The 11,807-nt window shown below is 37.1% G+C and overlaps 1 protein-coding gene across 2 annotated transcripts in view; it reads right to left on the minus strand.

Annotated features, from left to right (window-relative positions):
• Window positions 1–8,327, minus strand: part of LOC126190732 (endoplasmic reticulum metallopeptidase 1-like) — a 263,271-nt gene extending 254,944 nt beyond the window's left edge. For both annotated transcript variants that reach the window (XM_049931220.1, XM_049931219.1), the window contains exon 1: window positions 8,143–8,327. In XM_049931220.1, the coding sequence (XP_049787177.1) occupies window positions 8,143–8,145 (3 nt within the window). In that variant the 5' untranslated portion in view covers window positions 8,146–8,327. The remainder of the gene's footprint in view (window positions 1–8,142) is intronic.
• Between the last annotated feature and the right edge of the window lie 3,480 nt (window positions 8,328–11,807).

An 11,807-nucleotide genomic window follows, 5' to 3' on the forward strand; every position in this document is an offset into this window, starting at 1 on the left:
TACGATTTTTACCCTCCACGCTGCCCTCCAGTACTAAATTGGTGATCCCTTGATGCCTCAGAACATGTCCTACCAACTTCTTCTAGTGAAGTTGTGCCACAAATTCCTCTTCTCCTCAATTCTATTCAATACCTCTTCATTAGTAATGTGATCTACCCTTCTAATCTTCAGCATTCTTCTGTAGCACCACATTTCGAAAGCTTCTATTCTCTTCTTGTCTAAACTATTTACCGTCCATGTTTCACTTCCATACATGGCTACACTCCATACAAATACTTTCAGAAATAACTTCCTGACACTTAAATCTATACTCGATGTTAACAAATTTCTCTTCTTCAGAAATGCTTTCCTTGCCATTGCCAGTCTACATTTTATATCCTCTCTACTTCGACCATCATCAGTTATTTTGCTCCCCAAATAGCAAAACTCCTTTACTACTTTAAGTGTCTCATTTCCTAATCTAATACGCTCAACATCACCCGACTTAATTCGACTCCATTCCATTATCCTCGTTTTGCTTTTGTTGATGTTCATCTTATATCCTCCCTTCAAGACACCATCCATTCCGTTCAACTGCTCTTCCAAGTTCTTTGCTGTATCTGACAGAATTACAATGTCATCGGCGAACCTCGAAGTTTTTATTTCTTCTCCATGGATTTTAATACCTACTCCAAATTTTTCTTTTGTTTCCTTTACTGCTTGCTCAATATACAGATTGAATAACATCGGGGAGAGGCTACAACCCTGTCTTACTCCCTTCCCAACCACTGCTTCCCTTTCATGTCCCTCGACTCTTATAACTGCCATCTGGTTTCTGTACAAATTGTAAATAGTCTTACGCTCCCTATATTTTACCCCTGCCACCTTTAGAATTTGAAAGAGAGTATTCCAGTCAACGTTGTCAAAAGCTTTCTCTAAGTCTACAAATGCTAGAAACGTAGGTTTGCCTTTCCTTAATCTTCCTTCTAAGATAAGTCGTAAAGTCAGTATTGCCTCACGTGTTCCAGTATTTCTACGGAATCCAAACTGGTCTTCCCCGTGGTCGGCTTCTACTAGTTTTTCCATTCGTCTGTAAAGAATTCGTGTTAGTATTTTACAGCTGTGGCTTATTAAACTGATTGTTCGGTAATTTTCACATCTGTCAACACCTGCTTTCTTTGGGATTGGAATTATTATATTCTTCTTGAAGTCTGAGGGTATTTCGCCTGTTTCATACATCTTGCTCACCAGATGGTAGAGTTTTGTCAGGACTGGCTCTCCCAAGGCTGTCAGTAGTTCCAATGGAATGTTGTCTACTCCGGGGGCCTTGTTTCGACTCAGGTCTTTCAGTGCTCTGTCAAACTCTTCACGCAGTATCGTATCTCCCATTTCATCTTCATCTACATCCTTTTCCATTTCCATAATATTGTCCTCAAGTACACCGCCCTTATATAGACCCTCTATATACTCCTTCCACCTTTCTGCTTTCCCTTCTTTGCTTAGAACTGGGTTTCCATCTGAGCTCTTGATGTTCATACAAGTGGTTCTCTTATCTCCAAAGGTCTCTTTAATTTTCCTGTATGCAGTATCTATCTTACCCCTAGTGAGATAAGCCTCTACATCCTTACATTTGTCCTCTAGCTATCCCTGCTTAGCCATTTTGCACTTCCTGTCGATCTCATTTTTGAGACGTTTGTATTCATTTTTGCCTGCTTCATTTACTGCATTTTTATATTTTCTCCTTTCATCAATTAAATTCAATATTTCTTCTGTTACCCAAGGATTTCTACTAGCCCTCGTCTTTTTACCTACTAGATCCTCTGCTGCCTTCACTACTTCATCCCTCAAAGCTACCCATTCTTCTTCTACTGTATTTCTTTCCCCCATTTGTGACAATTGTTCCCTTATGCTCTCCCTGAAACTCTGTACAACCTCTGGTTCTTTCAGTTTATCCAGGTCCCATCTCCTTAAATTCCCACCTTTTTGCAGTTTCTTCAGTTTTAATCTACAGGTCATAACCAATAGATTGTGGTCAGAGTCCACATCTGCCCCTGGAAATGTCTTACAATTTAAAATCTGGTTCCTAAATCTCTGTCTTACCATTATATAATCTATCTGATACCTTTTAATATCTCCAGGGTTCTTCCATGTATACAACCTTCTATCATGATTCTTAAAGCAAGTGTTAGCTATGATTAAGTTGTGCTCTGTGCAGAATTCTACCAGGCGGCTTCCTCTTTCATTTCTTAGCCCCAATCCATATTCACCTACTACGTTTCCTTCTCTCCCTTTTCCTACACTCGAATTCCAGTCACCCATGACTATTAAATTTTCGTCTCCCTTCACTATCTGAATAATTTCTTTTATTTCATCATACATTTCTTCAATTTCTTCGTCGTCTGCAGAGCTAGCTGGCATATAAACTTGTACTACTGTAGTAGGTGTGGGCTTCGTATCTATCTTGGCCACAATAATGCGTTCACTATGCTGTTTGTAGTAGCTTACCCGCATTCCTATTTTCCTATTCATTATTAAAGCTACTCCTGCATTACCCCTATTTGACTTTGTGTTTATAACCCTGTAGTCACCTGACCAGAAGTCTTGTTCCTCCTGCCACCGAACTTCACTAATTCCCACTATGTCTAACTTTAACCTATCCATTTCCCTTTTTACCGCTCTCCGATCCGCAGAACGCCAGTCTTCTTTCTCCTGATAACGACATCCTCTTGAGTAGTCCCCGCCCAGAGATCCGAATGGGGGACTATTTTACCTCCGGAAAATATATATATATAAAAAACAAAGATGATGATGATGTGACTTACCAGATGAAAGTGCTGGCAAGTCGACAGACACACAGACGAACACAAACACAAGCAGACATATCTCTGCTTGTGTCTTTATATGTGCGGATGGATATGTGTGTGTGTGCGAGTGTATACCTGTCCCTTTTTCCCCCCAAGGTAAGTCTTTCCGCTCCCGGGATTGGAATGACTCCTTACCCTCTCCCTTAAAACCCACATCCTTTCGCCCTTCCCTCTTTCCTGATGAAGCAACCGTGGGTTGCGAAAGCTTGAAATTTGTGTGTGTGTGTGTTTGTTATTGTCTCTATCAACGTACCAACGCTTTCATTTGGTAAGTTACAGAATCTTTGTTTTTATATATATCAGTGCTCACCTATGTGCCTGAAACATGGGTAATGAAGAAAAGAGATGTGAGCAGATTACAGGCCTGTGAAATGAAGATCCTCAGAAGTAGGATAGGGGTAAAAAGGAGAGATAGGGTAAGGAATGAAAGGGTAAGGGAAATAGTGAAAGAGGAATCCTTGCAGAACATGACAGAAACATCAAGGCTAAGATGGATGGCAGTAAGCACTGAAACAACTGGTTCTCAGTTATATTGTTGTATTTCTTTCTTTTTTCTTTTTTTTGCCCCCAGTTCAACTTCATTGTTACAACTAGTCAGAATAACCGGTTTCTGAAATAAATGATTTTCGGTTTTTTATTCCTATTATTTCCTGTAATAAATGTAGAAATCAGACAGAGATTGAAAATTATATAAGCAAATAAAAGAAAACTTTGCCTGTCTACTGTTCACTGCTTTTCTTCAAAAGTGAGGAGCTGTTGATTATTTAAAAAAATCACGAGTCACTTACTGATTCTAATTTTTTGAAACTCCACTCAAAAATCATGTTGCAATCAGTGATCAAACAACTGTTTGGGTATTTCAGTACTAAATTAAAGATTAAAGAACTGGGTGAAAACTAAGATTAAAGAACTCTATTTTTCATGTTAATTTGTCCATTTTCAATCGCTACAAGCAGATAAAGCATATTACGTAGACACAGGCAGCAGATAAGTTACTTTATGTTTTTATTGTAAACTAAGAACGAAATCTTAAGTTTTTAATTTATTGCAGTTACCATAATTTCCTTGCTCTTTTGTTATGTCAAATAAATGACAGATCAAGGTTAATCTTCTAAAGCAAATTAAGCATTTTACTTCATTGCTACATCACTTTCTACAATGTTTCCAGACAAGAGTTGGCGCCACTATGATATACTGTGCATGTCCTGCGATGACAGTGAGAAAATACCATACAGATCAGAAGGGGGCAAGTCTTGCACACTGCACACATAAGTGTATCCTAAGCCACAGCAGATGGCAACTGGGACATTATTGTTGCAGCAATGCTGTACTTATTCTTACGCCATGTATCTGTTGCTCACTTCTGTTGGCACTGTTTTTAATATAGCTCAACATGTTCAGATGTGTGTGAATTCCAAAGGGACCAAATTGCCAACGTCATCGGTCCCTAGACTTACACACTACTTAAACCAGCTTAAACTAACATATGGTAACAACAACAACAGACACATATGCCCGAGAATGACTCGAACCTCCGGTGAGAGGGGCCACGCAGTCCATTACATGGTGCATTAATATAACGCTGATAGCTTTCTCATTTTCTATGAAAACACAATATTTCAAAACAATGAAAATTTTATGAATGAAAATTACCCTTTTGTTATAAAAGGTTAATTTAAAAATGAAAAGTTTTAGCACAGCTGATATGGCTAATTGATATTTCAGATTCTTATCCGCTTTTTAGTAAAAAAATTCCTGTTAAAACTGACACCAAATAAATTCCAAAAAATACCAGTTACTCAGAACTAATATACCGGTATCACTTTTAACCTGTCAGTTTTCCCATCCCTATGGTATGGGCACTGAAAGTGAATGGAAAACGGGAGGATTTTCAAGAAGATATATGAAATGGAGATGCAAAGGAAATGACCAAGGGATAGATGGCTGAAAGGTGTGGAGGAGTGTGTTGAAAGAGAGAGGCGAGGAATGACCAGAGTGAACGCAAAAGGTTGTGGAAGAAAACAGGACTAAATGGCAAGCCTTAGGTTCCAAACAAACCCAACCTGGAGCCAGAAACTGTTCAAGATGAAGATGATGCGCATATACTACACTACTACCTGTCATGCAATTTCATAATGAACACTGCTACTTGCCATGGAAAAAACAGAAATTTTCAATTCTTAAATCTATATAATTATTTGTAAAAGTGGCCAACGACGTTATAGAGCGTCAAAGTTATAGGTGCTGGCGCCTGTAAATGTATGTACATACAGGGTGATTCCATGATGCTGTTACATACTTTCAGAGATGATGGAGATGGATAAATGTATCCTTTTGAGGTTCAGAAATGAACAAGTTGAAAGTGACAAGCGAAAATCATTCTGATATCTCTGACAGTGGAATACAAGTACCAATATTGTTGTTGCTAATGTAGAGCATGCAAATTTCAAAGCTGTTAGTATGGACCAAGACAAGAAAAAAAATGTCAAGTAAACAATAGCTTTAAAATGCATACCTGAGCAGCTATGAGCACTTGCTCATCTTCACTAGTGTGTAACGCACCTCCTCTGTTGAACAAGTGCTCGTAGCTCTTTAAGGTATGCATTTTAGAGCCCATGTTTACTTGACATTTTTTGCTTGTTTTGTTCCATACTACCACTTTTGAACATTGTCTACCCTACGATTTTCACAACAACAGTGCTGGAACGTATATTCCACAGTCGGAGGCATCAGAATTGTTTGCACCTATAACTTTCGACTCATTCGTTTCTGGTACAGGAGCCCTTACCTCAAATTCATACATTTATCACTCTCCATCATCCCTGAAAGTTTGTAACATCATCACAGAATCATCCTGTATATACATATATTTACAGGTGCCAGCACCTATGACTTTGACAATGTTTAGCGTCATTGGACGACATTTATGGAAATGCGTTCCTACGTAAAACTTGATTTACTAAGTTCCCTCTACAATCTTGAGAAGTGTGTAACATGACCCGGTATATCCATTCTGAACCCTATTCATGGGGCCAAAGTCTACAAGCAAATTATTTTTGTATCTCGTCTTGCGATTGTGTCTTGTCTTGTGAGTCACGATTCATTTGAAAATGATTTTTACTACCAGAAACAATGTCCATTAAACAGTAAACAGAGTCAGAAGTGTGAGTTAGAATATGAACTTTGTTAAACAGGCCACTTACAAGTTGTTTTGTTATCTACTTTATGCAATATTTTTACTACTCACTTCCGCTGAACAAGTATCTCACTCAAACTATATGCACTACCTCAGAAGCAGAGCCTATAAGGCAACAGGCAATGAAACATGCAAAATAAGCAAGCATCCCACTCCTTTGGTGAACACAATGAAAACACATATCACATTGTAGTAAGTTTCTTAGTTAGGCCTAGATAGTTTGTTCATTCATCTGTGTATCGACTTCATTTACACATCCGACTGATTAGCTAGGAATTTTGTGCACAGTGTTTCATTTTGTCTATGACCATTAATGTCTACATCTGCATTACACTATTTGAAGTTAAATTACAGATTTTGAACCATACTTTAAAGTCAGTGGAACATAATTTAATTAGGCCAAGAAGACGAGCAGTGCCAGTTGCAATCTTTACAGGAGCCCACATGTTATGTTCCTTTGCTCTGAGTTTAGCTTCTATGACACAGTCTATCAATATCACTCTCTGCTGTCTGTTATGAAGTTAAGACTCCAGCCATGCAAGCGAGAGGAAATTAATGACATAACATTTCAGTTTCCCAGCTATCCATACAGTTTAAACTTTTTACAAGATTCTGAACGATCCCACGGGATATATTTACTTGTTTAGGTCTTCCAGGACTTCATTTGTAAGTTGTTGCAAGGTTTTTCAGTGGTGAATCCTACACAAAAACCCAACCAAGTGCATAACAAGTGCTGCTTAGAAAAATGTGTCAGTATTCTGTCACAGGTCACTGTCTGACATCTTCTTTTTGAAAACATAAATAAATATAATGGAATGGCTCTGTAATTACTGGCAATTTGTTTGTTTACAATTTTATATATGGGTGTTGCTACAACATCTTCATGCTGTCAGAAAATATAACCAGCTATTGACTGATCACAAACATTGCTCAAGGGTAGTCATAATCAATTCTGCAGTGGAAACATTACCATACCCAAAAATATTACCATTTTTAGTGACAAATGAATTCCGTAATGTCCACGGTGTTTGTACATTTTTGAAACTAAAAGTATGTTGGTGTGCTAATAGCCTTTATTGAGGTCAACATAATGCATCTAAATTCCAATGTTTATTAGTAGATACAATGTTTGAGGTCACTGTGAGGATGTCATCATTGAACTTGTTGGTCAACAATTTCAATGTGTAATATTTTCTGCCATAGTTATTTTCTGAGAATTGAATATTATTTAAATCATTGTTTTTGTTTGCTTCTTGTTCACAATGGTCCACACTGTTTTTGCTTTATTCTAGGAATGTCCTCGCTTGCCCTCTGAGTTAAATAGAACACTATCACACGACACCTAAGATTTATTCATACTGATAGGAACACTCAACTGCTTTTAACATACTGAGATATTGAAATGCCGCTAAAATTCACTTAATGTCCAATATGCTACATTAGCTGTTTCACTGCAGTCGCTCAGAATCTGGTACAACTGGTTTCGAACCATGCACGTACATCATCTGTTGTATATATGATCTAACGTCTCACGTCATCTACATGGCATAACATCTGCTCCACGGTGCAAAATGTGAATTTATGCTTAACAGATTTGTTTGCAACATAAAGATAATTCTTCTGTTTTGTGTTCACTGAATGGATGGGGATTTCTTTTTAAATAAATTCATGTTGTCAACCACAAATCTCAAAGGCGGTTAGATGTACGGCGATGCTACTGTAACAATGAATAGTGTCTTAAATTAAGTCCTGAATATAGATTCATTCTACTATATTAACAAGGAGAAACATAGGGCCGTCCCGTCGATTATATGTTCAGCTTCTTCCTTCAAAATCACTATTTCTGTCTTTTCCCACAAGCAATTTCTGAAGCTTTGATTTATCTAAAATTTCCCAAAAATCGTACGTTTTTACGGCTAAGATAATGATGATCATGGGTATACGACCTATTGTGTTAAATGTTTATGATTTATTGCTTTAAATGTTTACAGACTTATTATAAATACGCGTTACTACACAAATATAAACACTATTGCTGCACCAGCTATGTTCAAATCAACACACAGTAGTTGAGACGCGAGTAATCAGGTAACAAAATCGTACCATTTCTTGGGGTAAAGCCTCTCAGCTCACAAAGGACAATACTTCTGCACTTTGATTCCCTCATCCACTTTGCATTGCTGCACTCCAGAACACTCCTATCAGATATTATAAAAAGAGACAAAAATGTTTGTCACGCCCTCTTGATACAAAGTAAACAAACAACAGGTCGATCTTCACTGTGCGACGGTCTGCGATTCCTCAACTGTACGCTGAGTATCGACGTCGAAGCAGAAGAAAAATATATTCCCAGCACTTCTCTACAAACACAGACTATAATTTCATTTGGATTCGTGCTAAGAAGTTGAATTTACCATATATAACAATAAGATTAATTTCTACTGGACTACAGGGCCATTATTAACACAAATAGTGGAAAAATAATTTCACCGTTTACACTTGTATTTAAGTACGAAAATGTTCACCTGTCATAGAAACTTACAAAATTTGTGGACATATTTTCTTTAGATATTACGTATGTAATGCTTTCGTACTACCGTGAATAGAACTTCCTTTCAAGAATTTATGCAAACTTCACATTGGAAGCTACACAGAAACTGTTGATAAATTGTGCCTCTACGTCCTGAAGAACAAAACAAAAGTCACATTGCTTAGAAGATTTACATGCTTAACGAAATGTCAGTCTCTATATTCAGTCCATCAGTTTTCAAAACTACATCATCATAATTTATTTGTCCGTTTTGATTCATTACTTGCTGTAACAGGACACTGGATATGAACAACCCAAATTCAAGAGAGGGGTGGAACAGAGACAGTACAAATTTAAGTTTATACACAATAAACAATGCAATTTAAATTATACAAATTTCTAAATGTATGAATTTCTGTTTGTAATAGTTGTGGTTTATAATTCAATAAATTTTACAGAATAAAAGCAATCTTCTATTATAAATTACTTAGAATACTTTTTAAATGAATTTTATTGTATTGTTGTTTTAATATACTGGGTAAGTTATTTAATAACTTAACTGCTATCACTTTTCTGCAGAATACTATTCTAGATTGGAACATGTGGATATCACAGATATTCCTCATGTTATGGCTGTCCCGTGTTTCTTTTACAGGACCCCAGTTCTGTTTAAAAGATACTTAAAAGATACTAACACGAAAAAGTGATGGAAATGTGCACGTAAAGAATGGGTGAGCTCAATATTTTTAGCTATAGTACATGAATTATGGACTACATGACTCAAGTTCCTAGAAATTACAAATATCTCTGACTGCTTTTCTCTGCATCCTAAAGACATTTTTATCAGGGGCATAGTTTCCACAGATGATCATCCTATGCCAAAATAATGGTTGGATTGCACGTATTCTACTTGCAGGGCTACTGGACGAACGTAAACCTATGATTATGAACTTTATAAATAAAAAAGATTTGAAAAGATGTATTGTATGCTGTAAAGTATAGTTCAGATATTTAAATTGTTTCTGTTTAGTAGATTTTCTGTAACAATCCACAAGAGAAAGACAACTCTTACTTGATGTCATAGTCACAGGCTTGGGTTCAATTTCTGTTAGATCAGTGGTTGTTATTTCATTCTGTTACTATTCTGTAAATGGAATGGAAGGTCGACGTGCTTCTCGGTGCCTTCTTTGGTCACATGTTAATTAGGAGACAGCAGTGGTGACTGTTTCTGCCCAAAATTCATTTGGCATATTTGATTCGAATTACCTTTCCTAATATTATGCAGTTATAGTGCTTAGCCACTTCGTTTTAAGCTGACTAGGTAGTGTGGTCCGATATCAGATCCCTTCTAGCCTGAAAAAGTTTATAAGATAATTGTTCACATACTTCCTCCATTATATGTGCCTAGAGTTTAGATGCTTTGTCCAATTTGCTTTTCAATCAAGTTTACAAAAACAGCAGTTAGTTGTGATACTAGTTTTTTCTGAGAGTATATACAGTTACTTTCCTGAAATAGTCGCCAGTTAAAGCAAAAAAGTATTTGGTCACACCAACTGACCTAGTTTGCATTGGCCCTCACAAAACTGAGTGTACTACCACGAAAATTCCCAATGCTGTAGAGCTAGAACTTGAAGAGAAATTCTTGTTTCTATGTCCTGTGAGCAAATTCCTCATGAAGTGTTAACTGCTCCCTCATACAAAATGCCAATAGGCAGACATTTACATAGTGCATGGATTGCTTCAGATTGCAGATAACCTAGTCTTTAACGCTAAAAGTCTCCACAATTCAACAATACTGATTTTCCTTCAAACTTCTGGTCAAATAATTGGTCTAGTACGTAAGTTACGTTTGCTAATGTCGCACTAGGACTCACATTTTTGGATGTGCCATAAATACAACTGTCTTGCCTGTCAAATAAAATTAAATGACCTCTTCCCACTATTTTACTAACAGATAGTATATATATATGTGTTACCTGTGGGAACATCTACATATGAAGGTTTTCTTGTTTTCACAGGTAAAGGCCGATTCACGCCAGATACCAACAGAACGTCACGTCACGTCAGGATGTATTCACACTGTATGTCACATCAAGTCACATCATTCTCCTGGTCACAGTAACGAACAGTGAAAGTGAAGTTATGAGATAGCATCTATGATACAAAAAGTCGGAATACGACTATAGTACTAGAACTGAGGCACTAACAACGATTAAGTTTATGAATGGCCAAAGCAGACTTCATAACATGGTTCTTGACCGATTATTTTAACACGGGTAATGTATCACGAAGCAAATACTTCCGCACTGGCGGAATGTTACGTGATACCATGTACTTATATGTTTGCGACTATTACAGTGCGCACTATCACAAAGCAAAAAAAAGTGGTCCAACTAAAACATTCATATTTCTTTACGTGCTACAAGAATATGTAATAAAAAATGGGGGTTCCTATTTTTTTTAAATGCAGTTGATATCCGTTCGACCTATGGTAGTGCCATCTAGTGGGCCAACCATAGCGCCATTTGGTTTCCCCCTTCAAGCTAGACAAGTTTCGTTCTTTGTAGTTTTTTCGTTTGATGTCTGCCCCCTCCACTGCCACTGTGTATTGGCCACAGGATTGCCAGCCACAGTGGTGTGGGTAATCAAATGGCATCTTTGTATATTATTTTGTGGTTGTTTTTCAGTAACTCTGTTCCCCAGAAGACATGAAGATCTTTGTAGACTTCCTGTAACTTGTCCCACACTTCTTCAGCTGTAAAGATGACTTGCAGATGAACATACATCGACAGATGGATGGAGAGTATAATTTTTCTCCTTGCTGCGCAAAATTTATTTATACATTATTTTTCCATTGACATGATCCCACGATTGTTCATGTTCAGTTCCTAAAGCTAATTACCACATACTATAGTTTTCTCTTCCCACCATGTTTTCAATCATAGGCAGTGGAATGGTATTTAGAAAAAGCATAGTATCTGTGATTACATTGTTCCAACTTGCTGTGTGCTGTCACTAGTTTCTGCTAACCAATGATTTTGTATTTTTTAGATTGTTACCATCAAGTATACAGCCTTAGTCCATAACCTGGTTGCAAAGTAATTTACGGGCGTTATCTGATTGAAACAAATGCATTTATTGCTCACACATTTAAGATGAAGTATTCTACAATATATTGCATGGAGTAAAAACAAAAAGAGGGCCCTCAGTTGCACCATGTTTGAGGACCCTATACATG

This window comes from Schistocerca cancellata, chromosome 6, assembly GCF_023864275.1.
Source record: "Schistocerca cancellata isolate TAMUIC-IGC-003103 chromosome 6, iqSchCanc2.1, whole genome shotgun sequence".
NCBI classification, from domain to species: domain Eukaryota; kingdom Metazoa; phylum Arthropoda; class Insecta; order Orthoptera; family Acrididae; genus Schistocerca; species Schistocerca cancellata.